The 19,730-nt window shown below is 46.0% G+C and overlaps 1 protein-coding gene across 1 annotated transcript; it reads left to right on the forward strand.

The window, feature by feature from the left end:
* Positions 1-317: 317 nt before the first annotated feature.
* On the forward strand, positions 318-3,007 carry zgc:174917 (uncharacterized protein LOC565650 homolog). Its single transcript, XM_056295273.1, has 6 exons — positions 318-587; positions 1,569-1,761; positions 1,901-1,992; positions 2,491-2,630; positions 2,713-2,817; positions 2,910-3,007. The coding sequence occupies exons 1-6, from the start codon at positions 470-472 to the stop codon at positions 2,994-2,996; spliced, it is 735 nt and encodes a 244-aa protein (XP_056151248.1). The 5' UTR covers positions 318-469; the 3' UTR covers positions 2,997-3,007.
* Positions 3,008-19,730: the final 16,723 nt, after the last annotated feature.

The following is a 19,730-nucleotide window of genomic DNA, read 5'->3' on the forward strand; positions in this document are numbered from 1 at the left end:
TGAAGTTGGTTCAATGAGGTGTTTGTGGACCGTCTCTCGGGTTATATTGGTCTTGTAGGGCAGTTGAGACAGGGAGGTGCTCCAGCTCACCTAACCACTGAGGTCAGATGTTTTCCTTCTCAAGACATTCATGCAGCATCTCTTTAGGGCAAGGCAAAGCCCTGCATATGTACCTATATACAGTTGAAATGTGCCTTGAGAATGAGTTGGAAAACATGATTAAGATTCTAATTTTAGAGAACAGAAACACTCTTTTGCACCGACTATTTAACAGATATTTTACCCTGCTCTCTCTCTCTCTTCCACTGTCCCCACAACCTTCTCTTTCTCGACTCCGTCCCTTCTCTTCTCATCCTCTGTTTTTCCCCCTGTCTTTCAAACATGCTTTGACAGAATCGTTTAGGTAGCAGTGGCAGTCTGAAGCAGCAGCAGCAGTAGCACCAGAAGCGCTCCAGAGACAACCACATCCATGGCAAGGCTACAGGAGATATACAACAAGCAGGGCTACCTAACAGGGCTGCCCATACTGAGCAAGACCGAGCTGATTGAGGCCAGGCGTGCCTTCTCTGAGCTGGAGAAGCAATTCAGTGAGTACGGGGGGTTCAATAAAAAGGTGTATGGGGTTTGCTGCAGGTTGAAGCAATGAGTAGAGAAAATCCGGGAATGATGAGATGAACTCATGAGACCAGAGGAGGTTAATAGAAATGCTGCTTGTGTATCATAGGCTTCAAACTGTGAACCTAATAACTTTTCAGTAACCCTCAGCACTGTTTGGCTTGATGCTTGCTCCCTTCAAAGCTGAAACCTGTCATCTCCCCAATCTCTCTCTTCCTCTGGCAGATAGGACTACAAAGTGTACCGGACATTGTTGCTTGTATACCGTCAGCTCAGCAGTAGAGTTCCCACCCTTGTAAATACAGCATCCTCAGATCACAGCCAACACAGCCAATCTATTTGTTACAGACTGCATTAAACTATATCCTAATAGTTTTCTACTGTAATATACATTGTAGAATTGGTAAATTACCTGTCCAACAAAAGCATTGCCACATGATGTCATCATGTCTCATAATGGCATAAGTGGCATATGTGGCAAAAGCATCGCCACATAATGTCATCCTGTCATAATGTCATAATAACATAATGTCGTCATGTTTCAGTCCTTTTTTCTTCAATCGGAACATGTTCATCACTGCACCAATGTTTATCCTACCCAGTCAAATATTTAAACAGCGGCATTAGGACTGGAAAAATATAACTGGCAAAGATGCCAGTTAATATTATGTATCCTGGGTTTATGGTCCAGATGGATAAGATGAATACTAATGGAGAAAAATCCCATGACAGCTTTAATTTCTTTTAAAGATGGGTAGTGCCAATAGCACACACTGTGCCCTTCTCTTACTACATTCAACATACAACACAGAGGAGAAGACAAGAAAGAGATAAGGATTGTAAATTAGTGTCACATTATTGGCATTCCATGAAATGTAGTGTTGATAGCATTACTATTCAGTGAGATGTACACGATTTACATCTTTGTGCGCCTCTGGTTTACCCAACACCAGGTGAAGAGTACACCAAGTACCATCTCCATAATGTTCACCTTGAGTGCGAGTGGGTGATGAGCCTAGCCAAACACCCTCGTTTGCTACAAGCAGTAACTGCCATTTTGGGCCCCGATGTCATCCTGGCAGTGAAAGCCAATGAAAATCCTCAAGAAAATGAACTGCCATATGTGGCCTGGCATCAGGATATGAGGTAGACTTTCAAATTAAAAAAAATAAAAAGTCGCAGTTGCTGTAGAAACTGTCAATACCCATTGATGCATTCTAGAAAAGTATCTGGATTTTATAAAGTAGGCTGGTTGGTTATGTCTAACTTGTTCCTATTGTCACAGGTATTGGAGTATTGCTGGAGGTCCTGTTCTGTCTGTGTGGCTAGCTTTAGATGACTCACTAAAAGAGAATGGAGCCCTTCAGGTCATTCCAGGTACCACAGTTTTTCTGTTTCTGGTTTTTTTTCCTCTCTCTCTCTTACCTTTACTTCAACGTGACTTGATGATATTATCTACTATAGCCTCCCGAATTAATCCACCGACATAAATGTGTCAAAACCTGCATGAAAATATTTCAAGATTTTAAAAAGGGATTTTATGGCATGGCCGCAGTAAATTCTAGGGGTGGAATGATCTGAATCACTGTATCGATTCAATGATCGATAACACTGATTGTGTTAAATGGGCATATGATATCATTTCATATCGCTCACAGGTCCCTGAATTGAAACTAATTGAAATTGTATAGCGGCAGACTGTGATATCAGCAAATATTGTACCATCCAAAGAATCATATTATGATGAAACGTGATTTACACCCCTAGTAAACACATAGTACTTATAAAGGTAACAAAACAATAACTTCTAAAATCAAAAACCTGGAGCATAGATGAAATATTTGAATGTCTACCTATATCTGGGTGCTCCCATAGGCAGCCACTGCTCTGGCATATTACCCCATCGCCAAGCACGTCGACCAGGGAACATGCTGTCAGTCAACCAGGAGATCCCAGGGGAACTGGTAGAGGCTGAAAAAGCTGTGCTTTGCCCCCTTTTGGCTGGACAGATGTCTGTGAGTTCACCGCATCCTTGCCTTTTTTATTCACGGAAAAGGGTTTTGATGGTCCTTAGGTCCTTTGAATTTGTTTCAATAGATCCATGATGGACTTCTGGTTCATGCCAGTGATCCTAACACATCTCAGAGAAGACGCTGTGGTTTTGTGATACGTTATGTCCCCACTTGTACATACCCCATACAGGTAAAAAGAAACTGAATACATACTTATATTCCGTATGGTCTACATATTCTATAATTTCACTACCTCTTACATTATGACTGTCTTCGTAATAGGACCCTGACCGTCCCAGAAAGTTCCGAGCAACAGTCGTGGTCAGTGGACAAGACCAGTTCAATCATTTCTCCAACAACAGTCCATGAATGTCAGTTGGCTTCTCCCTCCTATTGGGGCTATTATGACTATTTTCAGGAACATCTGTATTGGAATTCTTTGAATCTGTGTAGTTTTTACATATGAAAATAAAGATGTTCATTTGAATTATGCTAAAAGTTTAATTAAACTCGAGCATTTTCTGGTGACTGGTGTAATGTCTTTTAATCTATCTGCAACAAATGGATAAGAAAACAATTCAACTTAGTTCAAAAGTACGCTCTGTGTGACATGAATGTGTTTCTATACATCATAAACTTATTCAAGAAGAGGACTTTTTTTCATATGTTTTCATATGGATGTATTTAAGCTTTACAAATAAACTGACTACTTGTATGACCAGAAATCCCTGAATCTGAATCTAGTGATGATTATACCACTGCCAGTGGTAAAAAAAACCACAAAAAAACCCAATAAAATAAAATAAAATACAACAAAACAAATTGAAAAGTAAAGATGTATGAAAAGAGATCGCTGTACTGGGAGAGTATCTGGGTATAAGTGTTTCTTTTCTTGGTAAGAAGTGGGGGAAAAACAGTTAATTCAGCGTAAATTCTTGAGCTGAATCCTATTCTTCTTTACTATGCTTGTCTTGTATTGGTAAAATAACCATTTAATGTCCACTTGCAAGCAAAACAACCTCTCATACACACAATTTACTAACACATTGTGCTGCTTATACAAGTCAGTCATCCTCAGCAACCATGTGGATTCTTATTTTTTCTCTTAAGGGGTGACTAGACATTAGGCATGATTAATTACAATTATAATTAGGACCCAAGCATAACTCCACCTAGAATCTTAAGGAATGCATATTTTCATGCCAGCGATGGCATGAAACAGGCTAGTATTGTCTCGTAAAGAATTTACTTGACTCACTGGATTATCTACTAGTACTTTCGGCTACTCCCGTTTAGGGGGTCGCCACAGTGGATCATCCGTTTCCATTTCTTCCTGTCTTCTGCATCTTACTCTGTCACAACAGACACCTGCATGTCTTCCCTCACCACATCCATAAACCTTCTATTTGGCCTTCCTCTTATCCTCTCCCCTTACAGCTCCATATTCAGCATCCTTCTGCCAATATACCCAGCATCTCTCCTCTGCACATGTCCAAGCCATCTCAATCTTGCCTCTCTTGCTTTGTCTCCAAACCATCCAACTTGAGCAGTCCCTCTAATATAATCATTCCTAATCCTGTTCTTCTTCATTATTCCCAATGAAAATCTTAGCATCTTCAACTCTGCCACCTCCAGCTCCACTTCCTGTCTTTTCGTCAGTGCCACTGTCTCCAAACCATATAACATAGCTGGTCTCACAACCATCTCGTAAACCCTCCCTTTAACTCTTGCTGGTACCCTTCTGTCGCAAATCACTCTTGACATGCTTCTCCACCCTGCCTGCACTCTCTTCTTTACCTCTCTCCTGCACTCCCCGTTACTTTGGACAGTTGACCCCAAGTATTTAAACTCATACTATGCCTTCGTCACCTCAAATCCGTGAATCCTCACCATTCCGCTGTCCTCCCTCTCATTCACACATAGGTATTCCATCTTGCTCCTACTGACTTTCTTCTTCTCTCCAGTGCATACCTCCACCTCTCCAGGCTCTCCTCAACCTGCATCCTACTCTCACTACAGATCACAATGTCATCTGCGAACATCATCGTCCATGAAGACTCCTGCCTGATCTTGTCCGTCATCCTGTCCATCACCATTGCAAACAAGAAAGGGCTCAGAGCAGATCCTTGACGTAATCCCACCTCCACCTTGAACCCATCTGTCATTCCAACTGCACACCTCACCACTGTCACACTTCCCTCATACATATCCTGCACCACTCCTACATACTTCTCTGCAACTCCCAACTTCCTCATACAATACCACACCTCCTCTCTCTGCACCCTGTCATATGCTTTTTCTAAATCTACAAAGACACAATGTAACTCCTTCTGGCCTTCTCTATACTTCTCCATCAACAAGCAAACATCACATCTGTGGTGCTCTTTCGTGGCATGAAACCACACTGCTGCTCGCTAATCGTCACCTCTCCTCTTCACCTAGCTTCTATTACTCTTTCCCATATCTTCATGCTGTGGTTGATCAACTTTATACCTCTGTAGTTGCTACAGTTCTGCACATCGCCCTTGTTCTTGAAAAGCAGTACCAGTATGCTTCTTCTCCACTCCTCAGGCATTCACTTTCCAAAATTGTGTTAAACAATCTAGTTAAAAACCCCACTGCCATCTCTCCTAAACATCTCCATGCCTCCACAGGTATGTCATCAGGACCAACTGTCTTTCCACTCTTCATCCTCTTCATAGCTGCCCTCACTTCCTCCTTGTTAATCCACTGAACTTCCTGATTCACTATCCCTACATCATCCAACCTTCTCTCTCTCTCATTTTCTTCATTCATCAGCCCCTCAAAGTATTCCTTCCACCTTCTTAGCACACTCTCCTCGCTTGTCAGCACATTTCCATCTCTATCCTTGATCGCCCTAACTTGCTGCACATCCTTTGCAGCTTGGTCCCTCTGTCTAGCCAATCAGTACAAGTCCTTTTCTCCTTCCTTAGTGTCTAACCTGTCATACAACTCACCATACACCTTTTCCTTTGCCACCTGTCTCTTCGCTTTATGTTGCGTCTCCTTGTACTCCTGTCTACTTTCTTCTTCTCCTCTCTGACTATCCCACTTCTTCTTTGCCAACCTCTTCCTCTGTATAATTTGCTGTACTTCCTCATTCCACCACTAAGTCTCCTTGTCTTCCTTCTTCTGTCCTGATGACACACAAAGTACCTTCCTAGCTGTCTCCCTCACTATTTCTGCAGTTGTTGCCCAGCCATCCGGCAACTCTTCACTACCACCCAGTGCCTGTCTTAACTCCTGCCTGAACTCTACACAACAGTCTTCCTTCTTCAACTTCCACCATTTGATCTTCGGCTCTGCTTTCACTTACTTCCTCTTCTTGGTCTCCAAAGTCATCCTACAGACCACCATCTGATGCTACCTAGCTACGTTTTCCCCTGTCACCACCTTGCAGTCTCCAATCCCTTTTAGATTGTGCCTTCTACACAAGATATATTCCACCTGTGTGCACTTTCCTCCACTCTTGTATGTCACCCTGTGTTCCCCCCTCTTCTTGAAGGGAGGCCATATATATATAAAAGATAGATATAGATAGATATATAGAAATACATATATAAGAGGCATGAAACAGTACAAGCCCGTTTCGTACCAGCGATGGCATGAAACAGGCTTGTACTGTCTCATAAAAAATTTACTTGACTCACTGAATCATATATATATATATATATATATTATCTACTCATATATTTTCGTAATGTGTGTGTGTGGTGTTAGTGTGTGTGTGTGTGTGTTAGTTAGTGTAGATAGCGGGACCGAAAACTAAAGCACTTATGATCCTAATTCTTTTTGGAGGTGGTAGGTATTGTCTCAGAGAGTAAGGGAAAAATCCCAGAAATTTAAAATTATGCATAAATATGAAAAATATGCATTTTTCTAAAAATGGCTAAAAACAACTTTTCTCGGCATTTCAGATTATTCTGAGCATCTTTGATTTTTTCACCTATATAAAAAAAAAATTCTGGGACTTCGAAATGTTTTGGCATTATGCAAAATAAATGCATTTTTGCAAAAATGCACTTATGATCCTAATTTTTTTTTGGAGGTGGTAGGTATTGTTCCAGAGAGGACCAGAAAAATAGCAGAAAATTAAAATATAATAATTATGCATAATTATGCAAAATATGCATTTTCTAAAAATGGCTAAAAACCACTTTTCTCGGCATTTCAGATGATTCTGAGCATTTTGGAGGAGGGAGTTGGAGTAGGGGGGGTTTAGGGGCAGGGGGAAGGCGGTTAGCTGGCAGGATGAAGAGGAGGGAGATTTAGACGGGTGGATAACCAAACCGCTACATTGTAGCGGGGTTCTTCTATATATATACACACTACCGTTCAAAAGTTTGGGATCACCCAAACAATTTTGTGTTTTCCATGAAAAGTCACACTTATTCACCACCATATGTTGTGAAATGAATAGAAAATAGAGTCAAGACATTGACAAGGTTAGAAATAATGATTTGTATTTGAAATAAGATTTTTTTTACATCAAACTTTGCTTTCGTCAAAGAATCCTCCATTTGCAGCAATTACAGCATTGCAGACCTTTGGCATTCTAGCTGTTAATTTGTTGAGGTAATCTGGAGAAATTGCACCCCACGCTTCCAGAAGCAGCTCCCACAAGTTGGATTGGTTGGATGGGCACTTCTTTGAGCAGATTGAGTTTCTGGAGCATCACATTTGTGGGGTCAATTAAACGCCCAAAATGGCCAGAAAAAGAGAACTTTCATCTGAAACTCGACAGTCTATTCTTGTTCTTAGAAATGAAGGCTATTCCATGCGAGAAATTGCTAAGAAATTGAAGATTTCCTACACCGGTGTGTACTACTCCCTTCAGAGGACAGCACAAACAGGCTCTAACCAGAGTAGAAAAAGAAGTGGGAGGCCGCGTTGCACAACTGAGCAAGAAGATAAGTACATTAGAGTCTCTAGTTTGAGAAACAGACGCCTCACAGGTCCCCAACTGGCATCTTCATTAAATAGTACCTGTTAGAGCCTGTTTGTGCTGTCCTCTGAAGGGAGTAGTACACACCGGTGTAGGAAATCTTCAATTTCTTAGCAATTTCTCGCATGGAATAGCCTTCATTTCTAAGAACAAGAATAGACTGTCGAGTTTCAGATGAAAGTTCTCTTTTTCTGGCCATTTTGAGCGTTTAATTGACCCCACAAATGTGATGCTCCAGAAACTCAATCTGCTCAAAGAAGTGCCCATCCAACCAATCCAACTTGTGGGAGCTGCTTCTGGAAGCGTGGGGTGCAATTTCTCCAGATTACCTCAACAAATTAACAGCTAGAATGCCAAAGGTCTGCAATGCTGTAATTGCCGCAAATGGAGGATTCTTTGACGAAAGCAAAGTTTGATGTAAAAAAAATCTTATTTCAAATACAAATCATTATTTCTAACCTTGTCAATGTCTTGACTCTATTTTCTATTCATTTCACAACATATGGTGGTGAATAAGTGTGACTTTTCATGGAAAACACGAAATTGTTTGGGTGATCCCAAACTTTTGAACGGTAGTGTATATATATATATATATATATATATATATATATATATATATATATATATTTATTTGGTCATATATTTTTTGTTATACATATTTTTTTCCTTTTTGTAATGTATAGTAGCTGAATTAATGAGTAGGTGAGAAGGGGTAGGAAAAAATATGTGTACACTTCCTCCATCTCCTTTTTTGAACATATAACAATTAATCTGCTGTATATGGAGATATGTTCCCTGAGTTTGATGTATGGATATGTTGATCACTTCAGATTATTGGCAGTGGATTATCTGTATGTTATATCCTTCTTATTTACATGTTTGAATTAAATCTACATTCATTCATTCGTTCATTCATTCATGCTGATCTCACATCTATGATGTTGTTTAGTATTGTTAGTATTAATGTTAGGTTTAGTATTGTTTTGATCCCAGGGTGACTGACCTCTACTATCTATCCATCCATCTATCTACCTCTTGTTACTCTATCCTGTTGATGTCTTTTTTTTCTTTTTTTTATACCCTCTTTGCTGCTATCTACACCCGAATTTACCTTCGGGGATGAATAAAGGTTATCTTAACTTACACACCCAGGACACCATCTGTTTCAGCCCCTCCCATCAGGTAGGCTCTTCAGACCAACCCACACACGCACAAAGAGACTGAAAAACAGCTTCTTTCCAAGTGTGCCACTAATGAACTCGGACATCTCCTCAGTCCGATGAGGCTGATGTGCTGACACCAGTGGGAACGTGCAATATTTACTCACATGTCACTTTAAGCCACTTCATATCTGTCCACCGCACCTTTTCTGCGGTTTTTTTTTGGTTTTTTTGCTGATGACGTTTTTGCACCTTGTAAATTGTATTTTATCGTTAACTGTGTAACCAGTTATTTTCTTGCCCGGTGCGGGATTCGATACGAGGTGTATTGCACCACAAGGCGACATCACTAACCGCTCGGCTAAAGGGTCAGACCCGTTAGCTAGGGACTAACGTGTCTTATTAATAGTTTACAACTGTATTGTGTTTTATACCTTATACGGCTTATATTTATACTGCTTATATTTGTCTCATGGTCAATCAGCGCTGGTGTAACAACACAACAACCCTTCGTCGCTACTGTTCTTATGATGTTGAATTTATCAGTTTAAAATTCATCAGTTTGAAATGCAGTCCACATTGTAGTGATATAACGCCATGTATATCCACTGGAACTACACTAGGTGTTATGTACTACCCGGACTGTTATTATGGTTACACCACTACCATGTATGGTTATTATGTCTGCCTACTGAGCCACGATTAAACCTGAGTTCTATAACCCGGTGTGGTCATTGATCCTCGACCAATACTACCCCAAGTATTACTTCACACATTATCTTCCGAGAGAATTCGCTTCAGTTGTATTAGTTGGTGTTTACATTCCACCACAAGCTAACGCGAACACAGGCGCCATTAGCGAACTCTCACAACACATTTCCCATGTTGAAAACTCCAACCCTGACACGTCTGTCACCGTGTTAGGTGATTTCGATCATACGAATCTTTCCCTCGAACTACCGAACTATGAGCAACGAGTCACTTGCCACAGCAGAGAAAACAAAACATTGGATCACTGTAGGGTTGCCAACTGTCCCGTATTAGCCGGGACGTCCCGTATTTAGATCAAAAGTGGTTCGTCCAGTATGGGATGACATTTGTCCCGTATCTGAATGATTTAAAAAATATTTTATATATACACGTATACTGCCTTTAAATCTGGCCTATGTGTGTTGTGTGCGAATACCGATGGGTGGCGTTCAGCTGGAAAGAAGCATCATTTTAAATTAACTGGCCCCTATGTGTAACTTACTCGTCTCTTCCCCTCGATCCTGCTGGGAAAAATGAGCGCAAGTGGCAATTCGAGCCCTCCGTAAAAGAAAAATTTGTATACATACAATAAGCAGTGGGAAGAGCAGTATAATTGGGTTAAATCTGTCAGTGGCGATTTGGCTGGAGTTTTCTGCAACCTGTGTCATCGGGAATTTTTGATCAGATCAGCCACGGAGGAGAAAACGACGTGAAACAACATGCCGCCGCGCACAAGAGGACGACACAAGCTAAAGGTGCGTGTGCATCTGTGGCGGACACACTAGGGGCTATACCTCTCACCCAGCAGGGCTGTGAGCTGGGGGCGTGTTTACGTTACCGGGTTCTCTGGTGCAAGGCGGTTTCAGTTTGGTTTTGGAGCTGAGGAATAAAGTTCAAACTCGTCTTCGTCTCCTGTGTTTTTCCTCGTCCTGCCACACATTTAGCATTAGCAAGTTCCTCGCCACGACTACTACTGAAAATGACAAAGTTGCTGCGTGCGATATTTCATCTGTATATCATACAGTTAAACACGGACTGAGCTACAACAGCATGTAACTGTAACAATAAGCTTAACAGCAAAAAGTGCTCGATAGATAAAGTTATTATTATTATTGTAAACTACTAATAAGACACGTTAGTCCTTAGCTAACGAGTCTGACCCTTTAGCCCAGCGATTGGTGATGTCGCCTTGTGGTGCTGTACATCCCGTATCGAATCCCGCACCGGGCAAAAAAAATAACCAATTACATTATTATTATTCTATGTATGGATATATTTTTAACAGACATATGTGTACTCTATATCTTTAGCCTACTATAGTATCTTCCGTGTTGAAATGTAAAATCACTTTGGGCTACATTGTTTGTATGAAAAGTGCCATACAGATAAAGTTTATTGTTATTATTATTATTATTATTATTATTATATACTAAGGCTCTGGGCTACCTATACAAAGCGTCATGTAGGCTGTTACTCTGGCAATTTTTTCTTGATTACCCCCGCCCTCCCGTCCCTCCTGTCCCGTTTTCCTGGGATAGAATGCTGGTAACCCTAGATCACTGCTACATCTCAATTTCAAACACTTCACGTGAATTCCCGAGGGCTCCACTTGAGAAAGTCCGACCACGCTGTTACTCCTCATCCCAAAATACTGACAAAAGCTTAAATCCATCAAGAAAACATCCAAATCTGTCAGGTCCTGGTCCATGGATGCCATTGAAACGTTTGGAGGGTGTATTGAATGCACCAATTAGAATATATTTAGTGCATTTTGCGACTCCCTCGATGAACTCACTGACAATGTGACGTCAAACATCAAATTCTGCGTGGAAATGTGCATCCCTACCAAAACCATGACATTGTACGGCAATAAAAAAACAAAAACCCGGTTCTCCAAAGAACTATACCTCCTACACAAAGAAAAGAATTGGGCATACAAAAACAGCGATCAGTACAGTGCAGCCAAGTATAAGTTGCGTGCGTATGTTATATCCTGCTTATTTACGTGTTTGAATTAAATCATCATTCATTCATATGTGTAGATGCTGATCTCATTTCTATGATGCTGTTTAGTATTGTTAGCATTAATGCTAGGTTTAGTATTGTTCTGATCCCGGGGTGACTGGCCTCTACTATCTATCTATCCACCGCTTTTGCTCTGCCCTGTTGATGTCGTTCTTTTTACCGTCTTTGCTGCTATCTACACCTGAATTTCCCTTAGGGGATGAATAAAGGTTATTTCCTCTTACACACCCAGGACACCATCTGTTTCAGCCCCTCCCATCAGGTAGGCTCTTCAGACCAACCCACACACGCACAAAGAGACTGAAAAACAGCTTCTTTCCAAATGTGCCACTAATGAACTTGGACATCTCCTCAGTCCGATGAGACTGATGCGCTGACACCAGTGGGAACGTGCAATATTTACTCACGTCACCTTAAGCCACTTCATATCTGTCCACCGCATCTTTTCTGCATTTTTTGCTGATGTTTTTGCACCTTGTAAATTGTATTTTATCATTAACTGTATTGTGTTTTATACCGTATACTGTTTATATTGTAGCGAATTCGGGGGACAACGCAACCACAGGAACTGCCGCGGCCGCGAAACGAACCTGTATCGCCCGCACCGCAGGAGACATCGCTAACCGCTCGACTAAAGGGTCAGACCCGCCGGCCAATGGCCAGCGTGTCTTCTTATCCATGCACGTTACACTACCCCCCTCCTTCGGGAAGCGCATCCCCGCGCTTAAGCATATCAGCTCCTTCACGCCTCAGGGCGTATACGCTTCCGATGGCCTTATGGTCGCTCCATCCCACTTCTGACACCAATGTAGCGAATTCGGGGGACAACGCAACCACAGGAACTGCCGCGGCCGGGAAGCGAACCCGTGTCGCCCGCACCGCAGGAGGCATCGCTAACCGCTCGACTAAAGGGTCAGACCCAACGGCCAGCGTGTCTTCTTATCCATGCACGTTACAATATTTATACTGCTTATATTTGTCTCATGGTCAATCAGCGCTGGTGTAACAACACAACAAGCCTTCGTCGCTACTGCTCCTATGATGTTGAATTCATCAGTTTGAAATTCATCAGTTTGAAATGCAGACCACATTATCTTCCGAGAGAATTCGCTTCAGTTTTATTAGTTGGCGTTTACATTCCACCACAAGCTAATGCTAACACAGGCGCCATTAGCAAACTCTCACAACACATTTCCCATGTTGAAAACTCCAACCCTGACACGTCTGTCATCGTGTTAGGTGATTTCAACCCTACGAATCTTTCCCTCGAACTACCGAACTATGAGCAACGAGTCACTTGCCATAGCAGAGAAAACAAAACATTGGATCACTGCTACATTTCAATTTCAAATCCTTACCTTACATTCCCGAGGGCTCCACTGGGGAAGTCCGACCACACTGTTACTCCTCATCCCAAAATACAGACAAAAGCTTAAATCCATCAAGAAAATATCCAAGTCTGTCAGGTCCTGGTCCGTGGATGCCATTGAAACGCCTCGAGGGTGTTTTGAATGCACTAATTTGGAATATATTTAGTGCAGCTTGCGACTCCCTCGATGGGCTCACTGACAGTGACGTCATACATCAAATTCTGCGAGGAAATGTGCATCCCTACCAAAACCGTGACATTGTACGGCAATAAAAAAAAAACCTGGTTCTGCAAATAATTACACCTCCTACACAACGAAAAGAACTGGGCATACAAAAACGGAAACAGGGATCAGTACAGAGCAGCCAAGTATAAGTTGCGTGCTGCAATAAGAAAAGCTGTAGAGCCGAAGTAACGGAGAAGACCGTAGGTTCACACTTTAGCCGTGTAGGCAACTTTCTTTAATCCACGGTAAATCAGCGAGACAAACAAAATCCACAGCTCGACTGAGCGGAGGTGGCAAGAATAACCAGAAAACTGGCTGGACAACCATAACTTAACCCTGCGTTAACCTGCCAGGGCAACCATGACTTAACCCTTAGTTCCTGGGTTGAATTCTGTCCCCAATACGTGTCCACCACATGAGCCCCCCCAGAATTCGCCCTAGTAATCGAAGTCAGGCAGGCGCGGGTGGACGACAGGCCGTCCGCGGCGGCTCCGGATAACAGGGGCCGGAGTGTCTGTGGGAGGCATTGACGCGGGCCTGTGGAGGTCGGCATGAGGAGCAGAACAGGCAGCTCGGGCCTCCACGGGGGGAGGAGGCGGAGCCGGGGGACGACCGCGACGAGGAGGTTGGGCTAACTCCAACGGCTGCGTCAAGTCCAGGTGTGCGGGTTTAACTCGGTCCACTGAAACATGCTCGGCCGTGCCCCCAAAATCCACCACCAGGTGCTTAGTTCCCCGTTCCAGGACGCGGAAGGGGCCGTCATAAGGGGGTTGCAGAGGGGGGCGGTGTGCGTCGTGACGGATGAACACGTAGTCCGCTGACTGCAGACCTGGGGGCACCTGGGACACCGGAGCGCCGTGTTGGGCGGTAGGGACGGGTGTGAAAGCTCTGACCCCGTCCAGCAAGGAGGCTCGTTGGTCCACAGCTGACCAGGGACGCGTTGCATTGGGCATGAAATCGCCTGGGACTCGCAGCGGCGTGCCGTACACCAGCTCCGCAGAGGAGGCTTGTAGGTCTTCCTTCGGGGCGGTCCGCAGGCCCAGCATGACCCATGGGAGCTTGTCAACCCAGTTGCAGTCCTTGAGAGTAGCCCGAAGCGCAGCCTTCATGGACCGGTGGAAGCGCTCACATAGGCCGTTCGCCTGAGGGTGGTAGGCGGTAGTGCGATGAAGCTTGACGCCCAGAGCCTCACCCACAGCATTCCATAGCTCTGAGGTAAACTGTGGCCCACGGTCAGATGAAAGGTCGGAAGGTGTACCGAAACGTGAGACCCACGACCCAATAAAAGCCCGGGCCACATCAGCAGACGTCGTGGATGCCAGGGGAACAGCTTCAGGCCAGCGCGTAGTCCTGTCCACCACAGTGAAGAGGTAGGTGAACCCATGGGAGGGGGGTAGGGGACCAACCAGGTCGACGTGGACATGGTCAAATCGTCTCTCCGGCACTGCGAAGCGTTCCAGGGGCGCCTTAATGTGGCGGTGTATCTTAGCCCGCTGACAGGCAACACACGAGTCGGCCCACGCTTTCACGTCTCTCTTAAGTCCCTCCCACACAAACTTAGCAGAGGTCAGGCGCACGGATGGCTTACAGCCTGGATGAGAGAGGCCGTGCACAGCTTCAAATACGGGGCGTCTCCAGCTGTGCGGGACGATGGGCCTGGGCTGTCCTGTGGAGACGTCACACAGGAGGGTGACACCTGTGTCGCTGAAAGGAACGTCCTGCAGGCGGAGCCCCGTGTCGGAGGCCCGGAGACGGAGGATGCTCGGGTCCGTGGCCTGGTCAGCAGCCATCTGTGCATAGTCAAGGCCTAGGTGGACCGCTCCAATCACTGCCCTAGACAGGCAGTCAGCTACCTGGTTAGACTTACCAGCGACGTGCTGGATGTCGGTAGTGAATTCCGAAATGTAGGAGAGTTGTCGCTGCTGGCGAGCGGACCATGGCTCGGCCGTCTTGGACATGGCAAACGTGAGGGGCTTGTGGTCCACGTACGCAGTAAACTCGCGGCCCTCTAGCAGGAAACGGAAATGCCGGACGGCGAGCCAGAGACCGAGGAGTTCCCTGTCAAAAGTACTATACTTGCGCTCTCGGGGTGTAAGCTGGCGACTGAAAAAGGCCAAAGGCTGCCAAGCCCCCCCCACCCACTGTTCGTGAACCGCACCAACAGCATAGTCCGATGCATCCGTGGTTATGGAAATAGGCGCTGTAGGTGAAGGATGCGCTAGCAGGGTAGCCTGGGAGAGCGCAGCTTTAGTCTCGGTGAACGCACGGTCCCGCTCTGCTGTCCAGTCGACCGCCTGGTTGGGGCACATGCCTTTCAGCGCCTCGTACAGTGGCCGGATGATAAAGGCGGCTCGAGGAATGAAGCGGTGGTAGAATGTCACCATCCCGATGAACTCCCTGAGCGCACGAGCTGTTTGAGGGCGCGGAAAGGCCGCCACCGCTTCCACCTTTGAGGGCAGGGGGACTGCCCCGTCCCCATTGATGCGGTGCCCGAGGAAATCAATGGCTGTCAGCCCGAACCGGCACTTCGCCGGGTTGACGATCAGCCCATGCTGGCTGAGGCGTGTGAAGAGGGCATGAAGATGGGACAGGTGTTCTTCCTCGGAGGCGCTGGCGATGAGTATGTCGTCCAAATAGACGAAGATGAAAGGAAGGCCACGGAGCACTGAATCCATCAGCCGCTGAAAGGACTGGGCCGCGTTTTTGAGTCCAAATGGCATTCGTAGGAATTCAAATAGGCCGAATGGGGTTGTCACCGCTGTCTTGGGGATGTCTGAGGGGTGCACGGGAACTTGATGATAACCACGGACCAGGTCGACTTTTGAGAAGACGCATTTGCCAGACAGGTTTGCAGAAAAGTCCTGGATATGCGGGACAGGATAGCGGTCAGGCGTGGTGGCGTCATTTAGTCGGCGGTAGTCCCCGCATGGGCGCCAATCTCCATCAGGCTTAGCGACGATGTGGAGTGGGGACGCCCACGGGCTGTCAGAGCGGCGGATGATCCCCATGCGTTCCAGGTGCTCGAACTCAGACTTGGCAATGGCGAGTTTGGCGGGGTCGAGACGCCTGGCTCTGGCGTAGACCGGGGGCCCCTTCGTAGCAATGTGATGCTCCACCCCATGCTTAGCGGTGGGTGCAGAGAAGGTAGGCTGGGTGAGGTCAGGGAACTCAGCGAGGAGGCGGGTGAACTTGTCTGCCTCTGAGAGAGAGTTGGCTAGACCTGCATAGGCCGCTTCCCTCCGCGTACATGCGAAGGAGGAGAAGGTTAAGGCATCGACCAGACGGCTGTTCTGAATGTCCACTAGCAAACCGTAAGCGCACAAAAAATCAGCTCCGAGGAGGGGAAGCGTTACATTGGCCATGACGAACTCCCACGTGAAACGTTGTCCACCAAAACACAGTTCTACAGACCGCACGCCGTAGGTGTGGATAGGGCTGCCGTCAGCCGTCGCCAACTGGGGGCCCCGCTCCCCGCCCATGATGTCGACGTCAGTAGCAGGGAGCACGCTTCTCTGTGCGCCCGTGTCACAAAGAAATCGCCGACCGGAGATGGTGTCGAGGATGAAGAGTAGCCTGCTCGTATCGCCAACACTCATGGCCACTACTGAGTGTTGGCCCTCTCGTTTCCCGTCGGCCTGTAGTTGCAGGGGGAACGGCACCGTTTAGCTTTCGCACCAAATCGAGCGTGGTACATACAGAGTCCAGAGGGCTTGTAGCGGTCTGATGCTGTGGCGCCACCGTCGGGCCACGCCCGCGATGTCGGCGGGGGGCCAGTGAAGGTAGGAGCCAGCACCCCGGCATGGGAGGAACGTTGTGTAGCGACGAAGAATCGGTCAGCCTCCTTTGCCAGCTCACGGGGATCAGTGATGGTGGAGTTAGCGAGCGCAGTCTGGACGTGGGGCGGCATGTTGCGCAGAAACAGCTCCATAAACAGGAAACATGGCTTTTCTTGACCCAGTAGGTTTAACATCCTGCTCATTAGCTCCGATGGTTTGCCAACTCCCAAGCCCTGAATTGCGAAGAGGCGACGTGCTCTCTCCGTTGCTGACAGTTCAAAAGTTTCAAGGAGGAGATGTTTAAGTGCGGCGTATTTACCATCGGCCGGTGGGTTGGTTATGAAACCGCTTATCCTGGAAGCCGTAGCGCACCCCAGCGCTGCCACTACGTAGTAGTACCTGGTCTCGTCTGCTGTTATGTCTCTGAGCGCGAACTGTGCCTCAGCCTGCGCGAACCATGTAGCCGCGGAAGACTCCCAAAACTCCGGCAGTTTAATTGCAACGGCGTTCGTAGCCATAATGTGTGTGGTTTCAGAAAACTTATCCGAAAACCGACGTCGGGGTCACCAGTGTAGAGCCGAAGTAACGGAGAAGACCGTAGGTTCACACTTTAGCCGTGTAGGCAACTTTCTTTAATCCACGGTAAATCAGCGAGACAAACAAAACCCACAGCTCGACTGAGCGGAGGTGGCAAGAATAACCAGAAAACTGGCTGGACAACCATAACTTAACCCTGCGTTAACCTGCCAGGGCAACCATGACTTAACCCTTAGTTCCTGGGTTGAATTCTGTCCCCAATACGTGTCCACCACAAAGCAAAGTCCAGCTACGCAACAAAACTCGAACAACAAATCTCTTCCAGTAACTCCAGAGCAATGTGGAAAAAACTTAAGGAAATGTCAGATTACAAAAAAACCCCCAAAAAAACAAAAAAAAAACAAACAAAAGAAAACAACGCCCCTGCTCCCTCCCAGATAATGACCATAACCTCCCAGATAAATTAAATAAGTTTTATGCAAGGTTTGAAAAACCTATTCCACCAGCCATCCCCCCTACTCCTACTCCAATGCCGCCCTTCTGCATCCAGGAGAATGAGGTGAGAGCAACGTTCAAGAAGCCGAACATTAGCTGCACGTCACTGAGAGCGATGTGAGGAGGATCCTTGGGGGGGGGGGGGTGGCAAGAAAGCTGCAGGGTCTGACGAGATCCATGGTCGGGTCTTAAAATCCTGCGCTATGCAGCTAGCTCCAGTGTTTACATACATCTTTAACACATCCCTGGCCCAAGCCGTCGCCCTCTCATGCTTCAAGCGGTCCATTATTGTCCCTGTGCCAAAGAACAACAGTCCATCATGCCTGAATGACTACCGATCAGTGGCCTTGACGTCAGTAGTGATGAAGTGCTTTGAGAGGTTGGTGAAAGATTTCATCTGCTCATCCGTGCCCAGCTCATTCGACCCCCTCCAGTTTGCCTCTAAGAACAACAGGTGCAGAGACGATGCCATCTCCAACCTCTTACACACCACCTTAACCCACCTGGACGGGGGGAGAGGGAACTACGTACGTATGCTGTTCATTGACTACAGTTCAGCATTTAATACTATAGTCCCCCTCAATCTGGTCACGAAGATGAGGTCGTTAGGAATCAACACCCCGTTATGCAATTGGGTGTACAACTTTCTCACTGACTGGCTCCAGGTGTTTAGGGTGGGCAGCCTAACCTCCGGAATATTGATCCTCAACACAGGTGCTCCTCAGGGTTGTGTGCTGAGCCCTCTGCTGTACAACATCTACACACATGACTGCAAAGCCACGGACAGTTCCACCTCCATCATCAAATTTGCAGACGACACAGTGGTAATAGGCCTGATTTCCAACAACAACGAACAGGCCTATCTGAACCAAGTAGATGACCTGGCACAGTGGTGCCAGTTCAACAACCTGACCCTGAACGTCAGCAAGACGAAAGAAATGGTGGTGGACTTCAGGAGACAGCAGGGGAAAGGATACAACCCACTAAAGATCAACAGGAAACCTGTGGAGAGGGTCTCCAGCTTGAAATACCTTGGCGTACACATCGCTGAGGACCTCACCTGGACTCTTCATACTCAGCACACTCTAAAGAAGTCCAGACAGAGGCTCTACTTCCTCCGAAGGCTGAGGAAATTCAAGGTCTCACCCTCCATCCGGAAGACATTCTATTCCTCGGCTGTGGAGAGCATCCTAACAGGCTGCATCACCTCCTGGTATGGAAACTGTTCTGCCTGTGACTGAGTTGACCTGCAGAGAACACACCACCAGAACATCCCTCCCCATCCTGCAGGACACTTACACCAGAAGGGTGAGGACAAGAGCCATGAAGATCATGAGCGACACTTCTCACCCTAACAACGGACTGCTCAGGCTATTGGGGTCTGGTAGATGCCTCTGTAGTCTTAGGGCCAAAACAGAGAGACTAAAGAGAAGTTTCTATCCACAGGCTATAAGAACTCTCAACATATACGACCTTTCACATACTTGAGACAGCTAGGTTTTTAATTTTTATTTATTGTTTATTTTGACTTAAGAATGCACTGATCTTTTGTCTTTTATCTCTATATACTAGGCCTATGTCTTTTTTCAAACAGTGACAGACTGAGTACCCCCTTTCATTTCACTGCATGTTTTACTCTGTATTTCTGTGCATGTGACAAATAAACTACTTGAACTTGAACTTGAACATTGGGAAATCAGCAGGGCCAGACAGCATCAGCCCTGCTTTGTTGAGCCACTGTGCACCACAATTGGCCCCAATATTTTCCACCATATTTAACACCTCTCTAAGTCAATGTA

The sequence above is a fragment of the Lampris incognitus genome, chromosome 1, assembly GCF_029633865.1.
Source record: "Lampris incognitus isolate fLamInc1 chromosome 1, fLamInc1.hap2, whole genome shotgun sequence".
Taxonomy (NCBI): domain Eukaryota; kingdom Metazoa; phylum Chordata; class Actinopteri; order Lampriformes; family Lampridae; genus Lampris; species Lampris incognitus.